The following is a 23,092-nucleotide window of genomic DNA, read 5'->3' on the forward strand; positions in this document are numbered from 1 at the left end:
AGCTAGCTACAGGTTCTATCCAGCTAGCTACAGGTTCTATCATTTGGTGCTTGTTTCAGAGCTCTGATTGGTCCAGACCACACAACAGAGAGAGGGAGAGAGCAGATGAATAACAAGGGAGGGGGGTGGTTCTCCAGTGTGTAGAGGCTTTATCTCCAGGCCCAGTTCCCTGCCTCGTCACATCCAGCCTCTCCCTCCCTATGCTGGGGCCTGTCAGCGGCCCTGGGTCCTCTGGAGCCTCTGTTCTCATTCAGTAATTAAATCCTCCTCTCCTCTCTGTGGGCAGAGGAACAGGAGAGGGGTGGAGGGGAGGGGGGACAGGGATGTCTGACCAAGGGCCTCAGGAATGTCAATATGGCTGTGGTAATACTGTCTCCGGGTGTTTACCTCTCCATGTCCAACTGGTCCTGTCCAACACTGATCACAGAACAGAAGAGCCCTCTGACACGTCAGGAAAATACCAGGTTGTGTTATTGCTCCCAACTATCTCTACCCGTCTTGATCCTTTTCTCTCTCTCCCCACTCTCTCTCTCTCCTTCTCTCTCTCCCTCCTTCTCTCTCTCTCTCTCTCTCTCCCCACTCTCTCTCCCTCCTTCTCTCTCTCTCTCTCTCTCTCCCCACTCTCTCTCCCTCCTTCTCTCTCTCTCTCTCTCTCTCTCTCTCTCTCTCTCTCTCTCTCTCTCTCTCTCTCTCTCTCTCTCTCTCTCCCTCCTTCTCTCTCTCTCTCTCTCTCTCTCTCCCCACTCTCTCTCCCTCTCTCTCTCTCTCTCTCTCTCTCTCCCCACTCTCTCTCCCTCCTTCTCTCTCTCTCTCTCTCTCTCTCCCCCCGCTCTCTCCCTCCTTCTCTCTCTCTCTCTCTCTCTCTCTCCATCTCTCTCCCCCTCTCTCTCTCCCTCCTCTCTCTCTCTCTCTCTCTCCACCCTCTCTCTCCCCTCTCCCTCCCTCTCTCTCCTCCCCCCTCTCTCTGTCCCTCTCTCTCTCTCCCTCCCTCTCTCCTCGCCCCTCTCTCTCTCCCTCCTTCTCTCTCTCTCTGTCTCTCTCTCTCCTCCCCCCTCTCTCTGTCTCTCTCCCTCTCTCTCCTCCCCCCTCTTTCTGTCTCTCTCCTCCCCCTCTCTCTGTCTCTCTCTCCCCCTCTCTCTCCCTCTCTTTCCTCCCCCCTCTCTCTGTCTCTCTCCTCCCCCCTCTCTCTGTCTCTCTCTCCCCGTCTTGATCCATTTCTCTCTCTTTCCTCCCCCCTCTCTCCCCTCTATCTTTCTCCATCCTGTCCTCCCTCTCTCTCTCTCTCTCAGCGTCCTGGTCCCCGTCCCCCCCCCCCACCCCTCAAGAACAGTATGTGGTATTTCAACTGTAGTTGACAGTCTCTCTGAGCTAATCTGCCTCCATTAGCTGGTGCAGGTCAGTCTCTCTCTCTCTGGTTCTTTGTTGTGGTTCAGAGCAGAACGGGTCGTCTTTGTTATTCAAACTAAAGTTCAGCAGCGTTTTTAAAGAGTTCTTTGATGTTGTTTCTGTTGTTTCTGTGGCGCTTTACAAAGACCAGCGACTGACTGATTTAAGATTGTGAATATATTTTTCCCCAGTAAATGACAGAATTAATAGTTTTTTTTTAATGGCATTTCAGTTAAGTATTATTAGTTTCTTCCGAACGAGGTCATCGTGTTGAGGTCGTCGGTAAGAACAGAACGGTGCCCTGCCGTTCACTTTAAACGAGGTCATCGTGTTGAGGTCGTTGGTAAGAACAGAACGATGCCCTGCCGTTCACTCAAAACGAGGTCATTGTGTTGAGGTCGTCGGTAAGAACAGAACGGTGCCCTGCCGTTCACTTTAAACGAGGTCATTGTGTTGAGGTCGTCGGTAAGAACAGAACGGTGCCCTGCCGTTCACTTTAAACGAGGTCATTGTGTTGAGGTCGTCGGTAAGAACAGAACGGTGCCCTGCCGTTCACTTTATGGTCTGCATAAAGAATAGAGTACCACAACAGGGTATAAACTGGAAACTGTGCAGGTCAAGGATCAGCGTCATGTAGGCAACCTGTAAACCAACGCTGAACTGTTTCCTGTACTTCAGCCTGTCGTTACGGAAGTCATATGCCATTTATCAGTCTGTCGTTACGGAAGTCATATGCCATTTAGCAGACGCTTTTATCCAAAGTGATTTACAACAGTGAGTGCATCAACCTGAAGGGCAGTGTCCCTCTCAGCTGTTGTGAAAAAAACCTGCTTTCCTTATGGTCTTCCCTAGCTAGAGCTGTCCCTTCTTAATGACGTCACTGGGCTGACCCTCTCACTCAGTAGCTAGAGATGTCCCTTCTTAATGATGTCACTGGGCTGACCCTCTCACTCAGTAGCTAGAGCTGTCCCTTCTTAATGATGTCACTGGGTTGACCCTCTCACTCAGTAGCTAGAGCTGTCCCTTCTTAATGATGTCACTGGGTTGACCCTCTCACTCAGTAGCTAGATCTGTCCCTTCTTAATGATGTCACTGGGCTGACCCTCTCACTCAGTAGCTAGAGCTGTCCCTTCTTAATGATGTCACTGGGTTGACCCTGGGTTGACTCCGTAGCCATGTCCTCAACATTCTAATTATACCATTGCCACTGACCCCTGAATTAACAATGATGTCGCTTCCTGATGATGCCACTAGAGCCGAGCAGGGATGTTCTATCTAAACTACAGTTGATATTTGGAACTATTTCATTTGTCCGAAGGGACAAACTCCGCCCCCCCCCCAGCGGACCTGGGTCAAGTACGTCCACTGTGCTGGCCAATCAGATAGCTCAAATCACCATGTCTACAACTTCCACAACCCCCCAGCAAAGTTTGATACTAGACAAGGTGAGGTTTAATAACCTTTAAAAACCATGACCAGAGAGAGACTGTCAAAGAGTACAGCAAAGAGCTGATGTTTTTATTCAGTACTGTCAACACTGTTTTTAGTCAGTCCTGTCAACACTGTTTTTATTCAGTACTGTCAACACTGTTATTAGTCAGTACTGTCAACACTGTTTTTAGTCAGTACTGTCAACACTGTTTTTATTCAGTACTGTCAACACTGTTTTTATTCAGTACTGTCAACACTGTTTTTATTCAGTACTGTCAACACTGTTTTTATTCAGTACTGTCAACACTGTTTTTATTCAGTACTGTCAACACTGTTTTTATTCAGTACTGTCAACACTGTTTTTAGTCAACACTGTTTTTATTCAGTACTGTCAACACTGTTTTATTCAGTACTGTCAACACTGTTATTTTTCAGTACTGTCAACACTGTTATTTTTCAGTACTGTCAACACTGTTATTATTCAGTCCTGTCATCACTGTTTTTAGTCAGTACTGTCAACACTGTTTTTAGTCAGTTCTGTCAACCCTGTTTTTATTCAGTCCTGTCAACATTGTTTTTATTCAGTACTGTCAACACTGTTTTTATTCAGTACTGTCAACCCTGTTTTTATTCAGTACTGTCAGCACTGTTTTTATTCAGTACTGTCAATAGTGTTTTTATTCAGTACTGTCAACACTGTTTTTATTCAGTACTGTCAACACTGTTTTTATTCAGTTCTGTCAACACTGTTTTATTCAGTACTGTCAACACTGTTATTATTCAGTCCTGTCATCACTGTTTTTAGTCAGTACTGTCAACACTGTTTTTATTCAGTACTGTCAACACTGTTTTTATTCAGTAATGTCAACACTGTTTTTATTCAGTACTGTCAACACTGTTATTTTTCAGTACTGTCAACACTGTTATTATTCAGTCCTGTCATCACTGTTTTTATTCAGTACTGTCAACACTGTTTTTATTCAGTACTGTCAACACTGTTATTTTTCAGTACTGTCAACACTGTTATTATTCAGTCCTGTCAACACTGTTTTTATTCAGTTCTGTCAACACTGTTTTAGTCAGTACTGTCAACACTGTTATTATTCAGTCCTGTCATCACTGTTTTTAGTCAGTTCTGTCAACACTGTTTTTATTCAGTACTGTCAACACTGTTTTTATTCAGTACTGTCAACACTGTTTTTATTCAGTCATGTCAACACTGTGTTTAGTCAGCAATGTCAACACTGTTTTTATTCAGTACTGTCAACACTGTTTTTAGTCAACATTGTTTTTATTCAGGACTGTCAACACTGTTTTTAGTCAACACTGTTTTTATTCAATACTGTCAACACTGTTTTTAGTCAACACTGTTTTTATTCAGTACTGTCAACACTGTTTTATTCAGTACTGTCAACACTTATTTTTCAGTACTGTCAACACTGTTATTTTTCAGTACTGTCAACACTGTTATTATTCAGTCCTGTCATCACTGTTTTTAGTCAGTACTGTCAACACTGTTTTTAGTCAGTACTGTCAACACTGTTTTTAGTCAGTTCTGTCAACCCTGTTTTTATTCAGTCCTGTCAACATTGTTTTTATTCAGTACTGTCAACACTGTTTTTATTCAGTACTGTCAGCACTGTTTTTATTCAGTACTGTCAGCACTGTTTTTATTCAGTACTGTCAATACTGTTTTTATTCAGTACTGTCAACACTGTTTTTATTCAGTACTGTCAACACTGTTTTTATTCAGTTCTGTCAACACTGTTTTATTCAGTACTGTCAACACTGTTATTATTCAGTCCTGTCATCACTGTTTTTAGTCAGTACTGTCAACACTGTTTTTATTCAGTACTGTCAACACAGTTTTTATTCAGTACTGTCAACACTGTTTTTATTCAGTACTGTCAACACTGTTTTTATTAAGTCCTGTCAACACTGTGTTTAGTCAGTAATGTCAACACTGTTTTTATTCAGTACTGTCAACACTGTTTTTAGTCAACATTGTTTTTATTCAGTACTGTCAACACTGTTTTTAGTCAACACTGTTTTTACTCAGTACTGTCAACACTGTTTTTAGTCAACACTGTTTTTATTCAGTACTGTCAACACTGTTTTATTCAGTACTGTCAACACTGTTATTTTTCAGTACTGTCAACACTGTTATTTTTCAGTACTGTCAACACTGTTATTATTCAGTCCTGTCATCACTGTTTTTAGTCAGTACTGTCAACACTGTTTTTAGTCAGTACTGTCAACACTGTTTTAGTCAGTTCTGTCAACCCTGTTTTTATTCAGTCCTGTCAACATTGTTTTTATTCAGTACTGTCAACGCTGTTTTTATTCAGTACTGTCAATACTGTTTTTAGTCAGTCATGTCAACACTGTTTTTATTCAGTACTGTCAACACTGTTTTTATTCAGTACTGTCAACACTGTTTTTAGTCAGTCATGTCAACACTGTTATTATTCAGTCCTGTCAACACTGTTTTTAGTCAGTCCTGTCAACACTGTTTTTATTCAGTCCTGTCAACACTGTTTTTAGTCAGCCCTGTCAACAGTTTTTAGTCATATACAGAGTGAAGCAGGCAGTACTATGGGTGGTGTGACAGAGTGAAGCAGACAGTACTATGGGTGGTGTGTGACTGTCTAGGAGACAGAGTAAAGCAGGCAGTACTATGGGTGGTGTGACAGAGTGAAGCAGGCAGTACTATGGGTGGTGTGTGACTGTCTAGGAGACAGAGTGAAGCATGCAGTACTATGGGTGGTGTGACAGAGTGAAGCATGCAGTACTATGGGTGGTGTGACAGAGTGAAGCAGACAGTACTATGGGTGGTGTGACAGAGTGAAGCAGACAGTACTATGGGTGGTGTGTGACTGTCTATGAGACAGAGTGAAGTAGGCAGTACTATGGGTGGTGTAACAGAGTGAAGCAGGCAGTACTATGGGTGGTGTGTGACTGTCTAGGAGACAGAGTGAAGCAGGCAGTACTATGGGTGGTGTGACAGAGTGAAGCAGGCAGTACTATGGGTGGTGTGTGACTGTCTAGGAGACAGAGTGAAGCATGCAGTACTATGGGTGGTGTGACAGAGTGAAGCAGACAGTACTATGGGTGGTGCGACAGAGTGAAGCAGACAGTACTATGGGTGGTGTGTGACTGTCTAGGAGACAGAGTGAAGCAGACAGTACTATGGGTGGTGTGTGACTGTCTAGGAGACAGAGTGAAGCAGGCAGTACTATGGGTGGTGTGTGACTGTCTAGGAGACAGAGTGAAGCAGGCAGTACTATGGGTGGTGTGACAGAGTGAAGCAGGCAGTACTATGGGTGGTGTGTGACTGTCTAGGAGACAGAGTGAAGCAGGCAGTACTATGGGTGGTGTGACAGAGTGAAGCAGGCAGTACTATGGGTGGGTGTGTGACTGTCTAGGAGACAGAGTGAAGCAGGCAGTACTATGGGTGGTGTGACAGAGTGAAGCAGACAGTACTATGGGTGGTGTGTGACTGTCTAGGAGACAGAGTGATGCAGGCAGTACTATGGGTGGTGTGTGACTGTCTAGGAGACAGAGAGAAGCAGACAGTACTATGGGTGGTGTGGCAGAGTGAAGCAGACAGTACTATGGGTGGTGTGACTGAGTCAAGCAGACAGTACTATGGGTGGTGTGACTGAGTCAAGCAGACAGTACTATGGGTGGTGTGACAGAGTGAAGCAGACAGTACTATGGGTGGTGTGACAGAGTGAAGCAGACAGTACTATGAGTGGTGTGGCAGAGTGAAGCAGGCAGTACTATGGGTGGTGTGACAGAGTGAAGCAGGCAGTACTATGGGTGGTCTGACAGAGTGAAGCAGGCAGTACTATGGGTGGTTTCTGACTTCCTGCGTTCAAGTTTTCTTTTGTTATGTTTCCCTCCATTTTTTCTGTCTTGCCGTCTAAACTTTGTTAGCTGATTCCTTTGTTAGCTGATTCCTTTGTTAGCTGATCCTTTGTTAGCTGATTCCTTTGTTAGCTGATTCCTTTGTTAGCTGATTCATTTGTTTGCTGATTCCTTTGTTTGCTGATTCCTTTGTTAGCTGGATCCTTTGTTAGCTGATTCCTTTGTTAGCTGATTCCTTTGTTAGCTGATTCCTTTGTTAGCTGATTCCTTTGTTTGCTGATTCCTTTGTTAGCTGATTCCTTTGTTAGCTGATTCCTTTGTTAGCTGATTCCTTTGTTAGCTGATTCCTTTGTTAGCTGATTCCTTTGTTAGCGGATTCCTTTGTTAGCTGATTCCTTTGTTAGCTGATTCCTTTGTTAGCTGATTCCTTTGTTAGCTGATTCCTTTGTTAGCTGATTCCTTTGTTTGCTGATTCCTGAAGTACTTAAGTGAAGTTGATTTGTTTCCAGGAAAAGGCTTTCTTGTAATACGAGTCAGTCTATAACCTCTATGTGCATCTATCTATATTTAGAAAAAGTAGTAGTTTAGGAAGTGGTCTCTTGGCTGGATTGGTGAGGAGCAGAGTAGATTGGGTTGTGAACCCTGTTACTCTGAGAGGGAGAGGGGGGATGGAGAGAGATAGTGGAGGGAGAGGGAGGGGGGAGGGGGAGAGAGAGAGAGGGAGGGGGAGAGAGAGAGGGGGAGGGGGAGGGAGAGAGGGAGGGAGAGAGTTTGGGAGAGGGAGGGGGAGAGAGAGGGAGGGGGGAGAGAGAGAGGGGGGGAGGGTGAGAGAGGGGGGAGGGAGAGAGAGAGAGAGGGTGCGAGGGGGAGAGGGAGGGGGGATGGGGGGGGAGAGAGAGAGAGGGAGGGGGGAGAGAGCGAGAGGGGAGGGAGGGGAGAGGGAGGGGGGAGAGAGAGAGGGGAGGGAGGGGAGAGGGAGGGGGGAGAGAGAGAGGGGAGGGAGGGGGGGAGGGAGCGAGGGGGAGAGAGAGAGAGGGGGGGGAAGGAGAGAGGGGGGGAGGGAGCTGAGAGAACAGGCTGAGGAGAGGGAGGGAGGGAGAGGGAGGGAGAGAGAGAGAGAGCTAAGAGAACAGGAGGAGGAGGAGAGGGAGGGAGGGAGGGAGGGAGGAGGGAGGGGAGGGAGTAAGAGACTGAAGACACTTATTTGTCCTCTTCCGTTCCCGACGAGGAGCTGGATGTTGTGGATGTTTGCGTTCTCCAGATACCTTCACCAATTCCAAGTTCCCCCCGACACAATACACACGGAGCAGATTGTCTAGTGGTCCTTACTACCTCTATTGAAATGCCTGGAAAATGTTACGTTTCTGCAGAAAACACAGACAGAGAGCACATCCTCTCCTCATTAGTTGGAGAGGAGAGAGGGAAGGGAGGGAGAGAGGGGGGAGAGGGAAGGGAGGGAGAGAGGTTTTGGCACAGGGGACTGTATTAGAAGCCCTTGAACCCTGTGTTTTATAAGGATCTTGTTTTTTTGGCCTTTGATGACACTGTTTAGGATATATGTCATAAATCAGGCGTTGTGTTTAAAGCTGTGTCACTGGGTTCGCTGTATGACTAGAGGACTGAAACACCATCTCCTGTTCTGACGTAATATACTGTACATTTAACTCTCGGGAAGGAGGAACACTGGATGTAGTGGGAGAGACAGAGACAGCTGAGAGAGCAGGAGGAGGGAGAGAGAGGGAGGGAGGGAGAGAGAACAGGAGGAGGGGAGAGAGGAGGGAGGGAGGGAGAGAGAGAGAGAGAGAGAGGGAGCTGAGAGAACAGGAGGAGGAGAGGAGAGAGAGAGAGGGAGGGAGGGAGGAGGGAGGGAGGGAGGGAGGGAGGGAGGGAGGGAGGGAGGGAGGGAGCTGAGAGAACAGGCTGAGGAGAGGGAGGGAGGGAGAGGGAGGGAGAGAGAGAGAGAGCTAAGAGAACAGGAGGAGGAGGAGAGAGAGGGAGGGAGGGAGGAGGGAGGGGGAGGGAGTAAGAGACTGAAATATTGCTGAGAGAACAGGCTGAGGGAGAGAGGGAGGGTAGACAGACAAAGAAAGAGTGAGGGAAAGGGGGGGGGGGGGGGGTAATAGGAACCTGTGCAGGTTGGTCAGATGGGGAAAGGGAGACGAGGTAGGACAGGTGATTCTTTTATGGATTAATCCTCATGTTCACGTACTGGGAACTCTCTACCAATATCATTACCTAGCATCAGATAGGGAACTCTCTACCAACATCATTAACTAGCATCAGATAGGGAACTCTCTACCAATATCATTACCTAGCATCAGATAGGGAACTCTCTACCAACATCATTAACTAGCATCAGATAGGGAACTCTCTACCAATATCATTACCTAGCATCAGATAGGGAACTCTCTACCAACATCATTAACTAGCATCAGATAGGGAACTCTCTACCAATATCATTACCTAGCATCAGATAGGGAACTCTCTACCAACATCATTACCTAGCATCAGATAGGGAACTCTCTACCAATATCATTAACTAGCATCAGATAGGGAACTCTCTACCAACATCATTAACTAGCATCAGATAGGGAACTCTCTACCAACATCATTAACTAGCATCAGATAGGGAACTCTCTACCAATATCATTACCTAGCATCAGATAGGGAGATGTGATGGAGACCATGTTATTAAACCTGGCAGTATAGAGGACATCAGAGACGTCTCAGGGAGACTGCCATGTTATTAAACCTGGCATTATAGAGGACATCAGAGAAGTCTCAGGGAGACTGCCATGTTATTAAACCTGGCAGTATAGAGGACATCAGAGACGTCTCAGGGAGACTGCCATGTTATTAAACCTGGCAGTATAGAGGACATCAGAGAAGTCTCAGGGAGACTGCCATGTTATTAAACCTGGCAGTATAGAGGACATCAGAGAAGTCTCAGGGAGACTGCCATGTTATTAAACCTGGCAGTATAGAATGACATCAGAGAAGTCTCAGGGAGACTGCCATGTTATTAAACCTGGCAGTATAGAATGACATCAGAGAAGTCTCAGGGAGACTGCCATGTTATTAAACCTGGCAGTATAGAATGACATCAGAGAAGTCTCAGGGAGACTGCTCTAAACCTGGCAGTATAGTCATGTCACACCTGAAAGACTTGAATTCAAGACATCTACTGCGTCTTTAGTTCTGTCGGATAACAAGCGAGTGATTTGTACCAAACGTTGAGTACAGCTTCCTGGTCTCTACGTGGGCGTTGAGTACAGCTTCCTGGTCTCTACGTGGGTGTTGAGTACAGCTTCCTGGTCTCTTCGTGGGTGTTGAGTACAGCTTCCTGGTCTCTTCGTGGGTGTTGAGTACAGCTTCCTGGTCTCTTCGTGGGCGTTGAGTACAGCTTCCTGGTCTCTTCGTGTGCGTTGAGTACAGCTTCCTGGTCTCTTCGTGTACGTTGAGTACGGCTTCCTGGTCTCTTCGTGGGCGTTGCGTACAGCTTCCTGGTCTCTTCGTGGGCGTTGAGTACGGCTTCCTGGTCTCTTCGTGTGCATCGTGACACTGTAGTGGCTGAAGCAGGTCTACCAGGTGTCCCTGATAGATGATTTTGTTGGTAACATTCATCTGTCTTTCTTTGTGTCTCCTGGGAACCAAAGCCCACTTCCTAACCATGTGACTGATTGGTAAAGATGTCCTGTCTGGATGATGTGTATTAAGCCCAAGACATAGAAGCTCGGGACTTATTCTCATTGGTTTCCGGTCCTCTGTCATGGCAGCCGTCTCCACTTCTATCCCCACAGAGAGTTTAATATTGCTTAACGAAGAGCCTCTCCGTTTGGTCGGATCGGTTCTGTGATATCACGGCGTTGCTTAACGATGCAGAAAACATGTTTTTGTGTTATAAACTATTTATTAAATCCACTATAATTGTTATTGAATTGTCATGTTTATGTCTTCATCAGATCCCTACATGTGTTGACTGTCCTCTGTATTTCAACTGTCTGTCTGTCTGTCTGTGTCTCTGTCTGTTTGCCTGCCTGCCTGTCTGTCTACCTGAGTAGGTATATCTTCTCCAGTGAGTCTGTCTGTCTGTCTGTCTGTCTGTCTGTCTGTCTGCCTGTCTGTCTGTCAATTCAAGGGCTTTATTGGCATGGGAAACATGTGTTAACATTGCCAAAGCAAGTGAGGTAGACAACATACAAAGTGAATATATAAAGTGAAAAACAACAAAAATTAACAGTAAACATTACACATACAGAGGTTTCAAAACAGTAAAGACATTACAAATGTCATATTATATATATATACAGTGTTTTAACAATGTACAAATGGTTAAAGGACACAAGATAAAATAAATAAGCATAAATATGGGTTGTATTTACAATGGTGTGTGTTCTTCACTGGTTGCCCTTTTCTCGCGGCAACAGGTCACACATCTTGCTGCTGTGATGGCACACTGTGGAATTTCACCCAGTAGATATGAGAGTTTTTCAAAATTGGATTTGTTTTCGAATTCTTTGTGGATCTGTGTAATCTGAGGGAAATATGTGTCTCTAATATGGTCATACATTGGGCAGGAGGTTAGGAAGTGCAGCTCAGTTTCCACCTCATTTTGTGGGCAGTGAGCACATAGCCTAGCCTGTCTTCTCTTGAGAGCCATGTCTGCCTACGGCGGCCTTTCTCAATAGCAAGGCTATGCTCACTGAGTCTGTACATAGTCAAAGCTTTCCTTAAGTTTGGGTCAGTCACAGTGGTCAGGTATTCTGCCGCTGTGTACTCTCTGTTTAGGGTCAGTCACAGTGGTCAGGTATTCTACCACTGTGTACTCTCTGTTTAGGGCCAAATAGCAATCTAGTTTGCTCAGTTGTTTTGTTAATTCTTTCCAATGTGTCAAGTAATTATCTTTTTGTTTTCTCATGATTTGGTTGGGTCTAATTGTGCTGTTGTCCTGGGGCTCTGTAGGGTGTGTTTGTGTTTGTGAACAGAGCCCCAGGACCAGCATGCTTAGGGGACTCTTCTCCAGGTTCATCTCTCTGTAGGTGATGGCTTTGTTATGGAAGGTTTGGGAATCTCTTCCTTTTAGGTGGTTGTAGAATTTAACAGCTCTTTTCTGGATTTTGATAATTAGTGGGTATCATCCTAATTGTGATCTGCATGCATCATTTGGTGTTCTACGTTGTACACGGAGGATATTTTAGCAGAATTCTGTCTGTCTCCGTCCCCCCTCCAGGTGCATCGTGGGGAGCAGCAGTGTAGTTCCTCGGCGGGGCCTTGCGGTGTGGACTCATCGTCCAGTCGCAGCGGCGTCCAGGACAGTGGGTTCGGCAGCGACAGCGCCAGGATCCGTATCGTCCAGATGGAGCAGCAGAGTGGAGGCTCCCACCACCGCATCGCCAGACCCTCCAGGAAGTCCACCGTCGTCAAGAACCTCTCCTTCGTCCCCTTCGACGTCTTCCTGACCGCGAGTAAACTCTCTCTCATGACCTACGCCTGCTCCACTCTAGCCAAGACCCCCCCCGCCTCGCCGGAGAAGAAGGATGGAGACGGGCCGACAGGGAAGAGTGCCCTGAACCAGCCAGACACCATCCCTACCTCCTCCTCCTCCCCCAACCCAGGCCCTCCTACCCTGGTCCCTCTGTCAGGCCTGACAGCAGAGGACCTCCTGAACAGTAACACCGTTCCCCAGGAGCCCCGCGGTTCCCTCCTCTCCCTGGACTCCCTGCCCGCCCCCAGCCGCTCCTCGGCCCGCCAGGCCCTGGGGGTCACCATCGTGAGGCAGCCTGGGAGGAGAGGGGCTGGAGACCGGGTCCTGGAGCCTCTACTGTACCTTCAGGTGGTCCAGCCGTCGGCCCTGCTCAGCTGTCACCACCGTAAACAGAGGATGGACGTGTCTGTGTTCGATGTGTCTCTGAGGGGAGTCTCCTCTGACTATAAGTGTCTGGGTGAGTGGAGGGAGACTTCACTCTGCTGTAGATCTTGATGTGTCTCTGAGGGGAGTCTCCTCTGACTATAAGTGTCTGGGTGAGTGGAGGGAGACTTCACTCTGCTGTAGATCTTGATGTGTCTCTGAGGGGAGTCTCCTCTGACTATAAGTGTCTGGGTGAGTGGAGGGAGACTTCACTCTGCTGTAGATCTTGATGTGTCTCTGAGGGGAGTCTCCTCTGACTATAAGTGTCTGGGTGAGTGGAGGGAGACTTCATCTGCTGTAGATCTTGATGTGTCTCTGAGGGGAGTCTCCTCTGACTATAAGTGTCTGGGTGAGTGGAGGGAGACTTCATCTGCTGTAGATCTTGATGTGTCTCTGAGGGGAGTCTCCTCTGACTATAAGTGTCTGGGTGAGTGGAGGGAGACTTCATCTGCTGTAGATCTTGATGTGTCTCTGAGGGGAGTCTCCTCTGACTATAAGTGTCTGGGTGAGTGGAGGGAGACTTCATCTGCTGTAGATCTTGATGTGTCTCTGAGGGGAGTCTCCTCTGACTATAAGTGTCTGGGTGAGTGGAGGGAGACTTCATCTGCTGTAGATCTTGATGTGTCTCAATCATTTACAAAATCTCATCTCCCTCCCTCCCCTCTCCTCTCCCCCCCCCCTCCTCCCTCCTCTCCTCCCCCCCCCCTCCTCCCCCCTCCTCTACTCTCCTCCCCCCTCCTCTCCTCCCTCTCCCTCCTCTCCTCCCTCTCCCTCCTCCATCTCCCTCTACTCCTCCCTCTCCCTCCTCCCTCTCCCTCCCCTCCCCCCTCCTCCCTCTCCCTCTCCCCCCCTCCCCCCTTCCCTCCTCCCTCTCCCTCCCCTCCCCCTCCTCCCTCTCCCTCCCCTCCCCCCTCCTCTCCTCCCTCTCCCCCCCCTCCCCCCTCCTCTCCCCTCCCCCCTCCTCTCCTCCCTCTCCCCCCTCTCCCCTCCCCTCCTCCCCTCCTCTCCCCTCTCCCCTCCCCACCTCCCTCTCCCCCCTCCTCTCCCCTCCCCCTCTCCCCCCCCCCCACCCTCCCCTCTCCAGATCCAGGGAAGTCTCTCCCAGAGGTATTAGACTACAGTGTGTTGTGGGTCCAGACAGTATCAGGAGAGTCTGACAGTCAGACAGGTGTTCCCCCTCCTCTGGCCTGTCTGCAGATCAGAGACTTCCTCAGTGGACCAGGTGAGGACTCACACACTCTACACACACCCTACACACACCCTACAGTATACCCTACAATACACACACTCTACACACACCCTACAGTACACCCTACAGTACACCCTACAGTACACACACCCTACAGTACACACACTCTACAGTACACACACTCTACACACAGTCAGTCTCAGGTTCAAAGCTTCAGTTCTCAGCTCCTGTCAGGGGAGATGTTGACCGCTGGGGAATGTCTCTCTGTGGGATGTCTCTCTGAGATGTCTCTCTGGGGGATGGGATGTCTCTCTGGGATGTCTCTCTGGAATGTCTCTCTGTGGGATGTCTCTATGTGGGATGGGATGTCTCTCTGTGGGATGTCTCTCTGTGGGATGGGATGTCTCTATGTGGGATGTCTCTCTGTAGGATATCTCTCAGTGTGATGTCTCTCTCTGGGATATCTCTCTGTGGGATGGGATGTCTCTCTGTGGGATGTCTCTCTGTGGGATGGGATGTCTCTCTGTGGGATGTCTCTCTGTGGGATGTCTCTCCCACACTACACACACACCACACACACACACACACACACACACACACACACACGAGCGTACAAACCCTGTCAGTTCACATCCTGTCTGTGCTGAGCGTATTTCTGTCATGTCCTCTAACCTTGATTCATACAGCTGATTCTCAGTTGATGTTCTTGGACAATGATTTCCGGCGCCGACAGAGATGGCCGCCTCGCTTCGCGTTCCTAGGAAACTATGCAGTTTTTTGTTTTTTTACGTGTTATTTCTTACATTAGTACCCCAGGTCATCTTAGGTTTCATTACATACAGTCGAAAAGAACTACTGAATATAAGATCAGCAAATTAGATAAAGGTTGAATTCACATAAAATATGTATAGTATAGTCAAATCTGTATAGTATCTAGTGATGGAGGTCTGTATCTAGTGATGGAGGTCTGTATCTAGTGATGGAGGTCTGTATCTAGTGATGTAGGTCTGTATTGTATCTAGTGATGGAGGTCTGTATCTAGTGATGTAGGTCTGTATTGTATCTAGTGATGAAGGTCTGTATCTAGTGATGTAGGTCTGTATTGTATCTAGTGATGGAGGTCTGTATCTAGTGATGTAGGTCTGTATCTAGTGATGGAGGTCTGTATCTAGTGATGGAGGTCTGTATATTATCTAGTGATGGAGGTCTGTATCTAGTGATGGAGGTCTGTATTGTATCTAGTGATGGAGGTCTGTATCTAGTGATGTAGGTCTGTATCTAGTGATGGAGGTCTGTATCTAGTGATGGAGGTCTGTATCTAGTGATGGAGGTCTGTATCTAGTGATGGAGGTCTGTATCTAGTGATGGAGGTCTGTATCTAGTGATGTAGGTCTGTATTGTATCTAGTGATGGAGGTCTGTATCTAGTGATGTAGGTCTGTATTGTATCTAGTGATGAAGGTCTGTATCTAGTGATGTAGGTCTGTATTGTATCTAGTGATGGAGGTCTGTATCTAGTGATGTAGGTCTGTATCTAGTGATGGAGGTCTGTATATTATCTAGTGATGGAGGTCTGTATCTAGTGATGGAGGTCTGTATTGTATCTAGTGATGGAGGTCTGTATCTAGTGATGTAGGTCTGTATCTAGTGATGGAGGTCTGTATCTAGTGATGGAGGTCTGTATCTAGTGATGGAGGTCTGTATCTAGTGATGGAGGTCTGTATCTAGTGATGTAGGTCTGTATCTAGTGATGGAGGTCTGTATCTAGTGATGGAGGTCTGTATATTATCTAGTGATGGAGGTCTGTATCTAGTGATGGAGGTCTGTATTGTATCTAGTGATGGAGGTCTGTATCTAGTGATGTAGGTCTGTATTGTATCTAGTGATGAAGGTCTGTATCTAGTGATGTAGGTCTGTATTGTATCTAGTGATGGAGGTCTGTATCTAGTGATGTAGGTCTGTATCTAGTGATGGAGGTCTGTATCTAGTGATGGAGGTCTGTATCTAGTGATGGAGGTCTGTATCTAGTGATGGAGGTCTGTATATTATCTAGTGATGGAGGTCTGTATCTAGTGATGGAGGTCTGTATCTAGTGATGGAGGTCTGTATCTAGTGATGGAGGTCTGTATCTAGTGATGGAGGTCTGTATTGTATCTAGTGATGGAGGTCTGTATCTAGTGATGGAGGTCTGTATCTAGTGATGGAGGTCTATATCGTATCTAGTGATGGAGGTCTATATCGTATCTAGTGATGTAGGTCTGTATCTAGTGATGTAGGTCTGTAGGTCTGTATCTAGTGATGGAGGTCTGTATTGTATCTAGTGATGGAGGTCTGTATCTAGTGATGGAGGTCTGTATTGTATCTAGTGATAGAGGTCTGTATTGTATCTAGTGATGGAGGTCTGTATTGTATCTAGTGATGGAGGTCTGTAACTAGTGATGGAGGTATGTATTGTATCTAGTGATGGAGGTCTGTATCTAGTGATGGAGGTCTGTATTGTATCTAGTGATAGAGGTCTGTCTGTATATAGTGATGGAGGTCTGTATTGTATCTAGTGATGGAGGTCTGTATCTGGTGATGGAGGTCTGTATCTAGTGATGGAGGTCTGTATTGTATCTAGTGATGGAGGTCTGTATCTAGTGATGGAGGTCTGTATTGTATCTAGTGATAGAGGTCTGTCTGTATCTAGTGATGGAGGTCTGTATTGTATCTGGTGATGGAGTTCTGTATCGTATCTAGTGATGGAGGTCTGTATCTGGTGATGGAGGTCTGTATCTAGTGATGGAGGTCTGTATCTAGTGATGGAGGTCTGTATTGTATCTAGTGATGGAGGTCTGTATCTAGTGATGGAGGTCTGTATCTAGTGATGGAGGTCTGTATCTAGTGATGGAGGTCTGTATCTAGTGATGGAGGTCTGTATCTAGTGATGGAGGTCTGTATCTAGTGATGGAGGTCTGTATTGTATCTAGTGATGGAGGTCTGTATCTAGTGATGGAGGTCTGTATTGTATCTAGTGATGGAGGTCTGTATCTAGTGATGGAGGTCTGTATCTAGTGATGGAGGTCTGTATCTAGTGATGGAGGTCTGTATTGTATCTAGTGATAGAGGTCTGTCTGTATCTAGTGATGGAGGTCTGTATTGTATCTGGTGATGGAGTTCTGTATCGTATCTAGTGATGGAGGTCTGTATCTGGTGATGGAGGTCTGTATCTAGTGATGGAGGTCTGTATTGTATCTAGTGATGGAGGTCTGTATCTAGTGATGGAGGTCTGTATTGTATCTAGTGATAGAGGTCTGTCTGTATCTAGTGATGGAGGTCTGTATTGTATCTAGTGATAGAGGTCTGTCTGTATCTAGTGATGGAGGTCTGTATTGTATCTAGTGATGAAGGTCTGTATCTGGTGATGGAGGTCTGTATTATATCTAGTGATGGAGGTCTGTATCTAGTGATGGAGGTCTGTATTGTATCTAGTGATGGAGGTCTGTATCTAGTGATGGAGGTCTGTATTATATCTAGTGATGGAGGTCTGTATCTGGTGATGGAGGTCTGTATTGTATCTAGTGATGGAGGTCTGTATCTAGTGATGGAGGTCTGTATCTAGTGATGGAGGTCTGTATAGTATCTATTGATGGAGGTCTGTATTGTATCTAGTGATGGAGGTCTGTATCTAGTGATGGAGGTCTGTATAGTATCTAGTGATGGAGGTCTGTATCTAGTGATGGAGGTCTGTATCTAGTGATGGAGGTCTGTATCTAGTGATGGAGGTCTGTATTGTATCTAGTGATGGAGGTCTGTATCTAGTGATGGAGGTCTGTATTGTATCTAGTGATGGAGGTCTGTATCTAGTGATGGAGGTCTGTATTGTATCTAGTGATGGGGGTCTGTATAGTATCTAGTGATGTAGGTCTGTATCTAGTGATGGAGGTCTGTATTGTATCTAGTGATGGAGGTCTGTATCTGGTGATGGAGGTCTGTATCTAGTGATGGAGGTCTGTATCTAGTGATGGAGGTCTGTATCTAGTGATGGAGGTCTGTATTGTATCTAGTGATGGAGGTCTGTATTGTATCTAGTGATGGAGGTCTGTATTCTATCTAGTGATGGAGGTCTGTATAGTATCTAGTGATGGAGGTCTGTATTGTATCTAGTGATGGAGGTCTGTATCTAGTGATGGAGGTCTGTATCTAGTGATGGAGGTCTGTATTGTATCTAGTGATGGAGGTCTGTATAGTATCAACTCACCATCAGTACGACCAAGAATATGTTTTTCGCGACGCGGATCCTGTGTTCTGCCTTACAAACAGGACAACGGAGTGGATCCTATGCAGCGACCCAAAAAAACGACTCCGAAAGAGAGGGAAACGAGGCGGTCTTCTGGTCAGACTCCGGAGACGGGCACAGCGCGCACCACTCCCTAGCATTCTTCTTGCCAATGTCCAGTCTCTTGACAACAAGGTTGATGAAATCCGAGCAAGGGTAGCATTCCAGAGGGACATCAGAGACTGTAACGTTCTTTGCTTCACGGAAACGTGGCTTACTGGAGAGACGCTATCCGAAGCGGTGCAGCCAACAGGTTTCTCCACACATCGCGCAGACAGGAAAAAACATCTTTCTGGTAAAAAGAGGGGCGGGGGCGTATGCCTTATGACTAACGTGACATGGTGCGATGAAAGAAACATACAGGAACTCAAATCCTTCTGTTCACCTGATTTAGAATTCCTCACAATCAAATGTAGACCGCATTATCTACCAAGAGAATTCTCTTCGATTATAATCACAGCCGTATATATCCCCCCCCAAGCAGACACATCGATGGCTCTGAACGAACTTTATTTAACTCTCTGCAAACTGGAAACAATTTATCCGGAGGCTGCATTCATTGTAGCTGGGGATTTTAACAAGGCTAATCTGAAAACAAGACTCCCCAAATTTTATCAGCATATCGATTGCGCAACCAGGGGAGGAAAGACCTTGGACCATTGTTACTCTAACTTCCGCGACGCATATAAGGCCCTGCCCCGCCCCCCTTTCGGAAAAGCTGACCACGACTCCATTTTGTTGATCCCTGCCTACAGACAGAAACTAAAACAAGAGGCTCCCACGCTGAGGTCTGTCCAACGCTGGTCCGACCAAGCTGACTCCACACTCCAAGACTGCTTCCATCACGTGGACTGGGAGATGTTTCGTATTGCGTCAGATAACAACATTGACGAATACGCTGATTCGGTGTGCGAGTTCATTAGAACGTGCGTTGAAGATGTCGTTCCCATAGCAACGATTAAAACATTCCCTAACCAGAAACCGTGGATTGATGGCAGCATTCGTGTGAAACTGAAAGCACGAACCACTGCTTTTAATCAGGGCAAGGTGTCTGGTAACATGACCGAATACAAACAGTGCAGCTATTCCCTCCGCAAGGCTATCAAACAAGCTAAGCGCCAGTACAGAGACAAAGTAGAATCTCAATTCAACGGCTCAGACACAAGAGGCATGTGGCAGGGTCTACAGTCAATCACGGACTACAGGAAGAAACCCAGCCCAGTCACGGACCAGGATGTCTTGCTCCCAGGCAGACTAAATAACTTTTTTGCCCGCTTTGAGGACAATACAGTGCCACTGACACGGCCTGCAACGAAAACATGCGGTCTCTCCTTCACTGCAGCCGAGGTGAGTAAGACATTTAAACGTGTTAACCCTCGCAAGGCTGCAGGCCCAGATGGCATCCCCAGCCGCGCCCTCAGAGCATGCGCAGACCAGCTGGCCGGTGTGTTTACGGACATATTCAATCAATCCCTATACCAGTCTGCTGTTCCCACATGCTTCAAGAGGGCCACCATTGTTCCTGTTCCCAAGAAAGCTAAGGTAACTGAGCTAAATGACTACCGCCCCGTAGCACTCACATCCGTCATCATGAAGTGCTTTGAGAGACTAGTCAAGGACCATACCACCTCCACCCTACCTGACACCCTAGACCCACTCCAATTTGCTTACCGCCCAAATAGGTCCACAGACGATGCAATCTCAACCACACTGCACACTGCCCTAACCCATCTGGACAAGAGGAATACCGATGTGAGAATGCTGTTCATCGACTACAGCTCGGCATTCAACACCATAGTACCCTCCAAGCTCGTCATCAAGCTCGAGACCCTGGGTCTCGACCCCGCCCTGTGCAACTGGGTACTGGACTTCCTGACGGGCCGCCCCCAGGTGGTGAGGGTAGGCAACAACATCTCCTCCCCGCTGATCCTCAACACTGGGGCCCCACAAGGTTGCGTTCTGAGCCCTCTCCTGTACTCCCTGTTCACCCACGACTGCGTGGCCACGCACGCCTCCAACTCAATCATCAAGTTTGCGGACGACACAACAGTGGTAGGCTTGATTACCAACAACGATGAGACGGCCTACAGGGAGGAGGTGAGGGCCCTCGGAGTGTGGTGTCAGGAAAACAACCTCACACTCAACGTCAACAAAACTAAGGAGATGATTGTGGACTTCAGGAAACAGCAGAGGGAACACCCCCCTATCCACATCGATGGAACAGTAGTGGAGAGGGTAGCAAGTTTTAAGTTCCTCGGCATACACATCACAGACAAACTGAATTGGTCCACTCACACAGACAGCATCGTGAAGAAGGCGCAGCAGCGCCTCTTCAACCTCAGGAGGCTGAAGAAATTCGGCTTGTCACCAAAAGCACTCACAAACTTCTACAGATGCACAATCGAGAGCATCCTGGCGGGCTGTATCACCGCCTGGTATGGCAACTGCACCGCCCTCAACCGTAAGGCTCTCCAGAGGGTAGTGAGGTCTGCACAACGCATCACCGGGGGCAAACTACCTGCCCTCCAGGACACCTACACCACCCGATGTCACAGGAAGGCCATAAAGATCATCAAGGACATCAACCACCCGAGCCACTGCCTGTTCACCCCGCTATCATCCAGAAGGCGAGGTCAGTACAGGTGCATCAAAGCTGGGACCGAGAGACTGAAAAACAGCTTCTATCTCAAGGCCATCAGACTGTTAAACAGCCACCACTAACACTGAGTGGCTGCTGCCAACACACTGACACTGACTCAACTCCAGCCACTTTAATAATGGGAATTGATGGGAAATGATGTAAATATATCACTAGCCACTTTAAACAATGCTACCTTATATAAATGTTACTTACCCTACATTATTCATCTCATATGCATACGTATATACTGTACTCTATATCATCGACGGTATCCTTATGTAATACATGTATCACTAGCCACTTTATACTATACTATGCCACTTTGTTTACATACTCATCTCATTTGTACATACTGTACCCGATACCATCTACTGTATCTTGCCTATGCTGCTCTGTACCATCACTCATTCATATATCCTTATGTACATATTCTTTATCCCCTTACACTGTGTACAAGACAGTAGTTTTGGAATTGTTAGTTAGATTACTTGTTATTACTGCATTGTCGGAACTAGAAGCACAAGCATTTCGCTACACTCGCATTAACATCTGCTAACCATGTGTATGTGACAAATAAAATTTGATTTGATTTGATTTGATTTGTTCCTAGACCAGTTAACCCACTGTTCCTAGACAAGTTAACCCACTGTTCCTAGACCAGTTAACCCACTGTTCCTAGACCAGTTAACCCACTGTTCCTAGACCAGTTAACCCACTGTTCCTAGACCAGTTAACCCCACTGTTCCTAGACCAGTTAACCCACTGTTCCTAGACCAGTTAACCCACTGTTCCTAGACCAGTTAACCCACTGTTCCTAGACCAGTTAACCTACTGTTCCTAGACCAGTTAACCCCCTGTTCCTAGACCAGTTAACCCACTGTTCCTAGACCAGTTAACCCACTGTTCCTAGACCAGTTAACCCACTGTTCCTAGACCAGTTAACCCACTGTTCCTAGACCAGTTAACCCACTGATCCTAGACCAGTTAACCCACTGTTCCTAGACCAGTTAACCCACTGTTCCTAGACCAGTTAACCCACTGTTCCTAGACCAGTTAGTTAACCCCCTGTTCCTAGACCAGTTAACCCACTGTTCCTAGACCAGTTAACCCACTGTTCCTAGACCAGTTAACCCACTGTTCCTAGACCAGTTAACCCACTGTTCCGAGACCAGTTAACCCACTGTTCCTAGACCAGTTAACCCACTGTTCCTAGACCAGTTAACCCACTGTTCCCCGTCATTGTAGGCCGTCATTGTAAATAAGAATTTGTTTTAAATGACTTCACTAGTTAAATAAAGTCTAAAGTAGTGCTCTATATAGGGAATAGGGCCCTGGTCTAAAGTAGTGCACTATATAGGGAATAGGGCTCTGGTCTAAAGTAGTGCACTATATAGGGAATAGGGCTCTGGTCTAAAGTAGTGCTCTATATAGGGAATAGGGCTCTGGTCTAAAGTAGTGCACTATATAGGGAATAGGGCCCTGGTCTAAAGTAGTGCTCTACATAGGGAATAGGGCCCTGGTCTAAAGTAGTGCACTACATAGGGAATAGGGCCCTGGTCTAAAGTAGTGCTCTATATAGGGAATAGGGCTCTGGTCTAAAGTAGTGCACTACATAGGGAATAGGGCCCTGGTCTAAAGTAGTGCTCTATATAGGGAATAGGGCTCTGGTCTAAAGTAGTGCACTATATAGGGAATAGGGCCCTGGTCTAAAGTAGTGCACTATAGAGGGAATAGGGCCCTGGTCTAAAGTAGTGCACTATAGAGGGAATAGGGCCCTGGTCTAAAGTAGTGCACTATAGAGGGAATAGGGCCCTGGTCTAAAGTAGTGCACTATATAGGGAATAGGGCCCTGGTCTAAAGTAGTGCACTATATAGGGAATAGGGCCCTGGTCTAAAGTAGTGCACTATTTAGGGAATAGGGCCCTGGTCTAAAGTAGTGCACTATAGAGGGAATAGGGCCCTGGTCTAAAGTAGTGCACTATATAGGGAATAGGGCCCTGGTCTAAAGTAGTGCACTATAGAGGGAATAGGGCCCTGGTCTAAAGTAGTGCACTATATAGGGAATAGGGCCCTGGTCTAAAGTAGTGCACTATATAGGGAATAGGGCCCTGGTCTAAAGTAGTGCACTATATAGGGAATAGGGCCCTGGTCTAAAGTAGTGCACTATATAGGGAATTGGGCCCTGGTCTAAAGTAGTGCACTACATAGGGCTCCATTGAGGACTCCCTCCAGGTAGTGTTCCCTAAGGCCGCTCTGATTTGATGCTGTTTAACGAGGTGAGCGTCCATCAGACCAGATGGAGACCACAGTCAGAGGAGAGCAGTTCCCTGTGTTTACAGCAAGCTGCCAG

The 23,092-nt window shown here is 46.9% G+C and overlaps 1 protein-coding gene across 3 annotated transcripts in view; it reads left to right on the top strand.

Moving 5' to 3' along the window:
* Positions 1–23,092, top strand: part of LOC149984734 (intermembrane lipid transfer protein VPS13B-like) — a 283,030-nt gene that overhangs the window by 100,199 nt on the left and 159,739 nt on the right. For all 3 annotated transcript variants that reach the window (XM_090215719.1, XM_090215714.1, XM_090215713.1), the window contains exons 9-10: positions 11,918–12,629; positions 13,680–13,817. In XM_090215719.1, the coding sequence (XP_090071845.1) occupies positions 11,918–12,629; positions 13,680–13,817 (850 nt within the window). The remainder of the gene's footprint in view (positions 1–11,917; positions 12,630–13,679; positions 13,818–23,092) is intronic.

This window comes from Oncorhynchus mykiss, chromosome 2 (assembly GCF_057628025.1).
Source record: "Oncorhynchus mykiss isolate SJ-2025 chromosome 2, ASM5762802v1, whole genome shotgun sequence".
In the NCBI taxonomy this organism is placed as follows: Eukaryota; Metazoa; Chordata; class Actinopteri; order Salmoniformes; family Salmonidae; genus Oncorhynchus; species Oncorhynchus mykiss.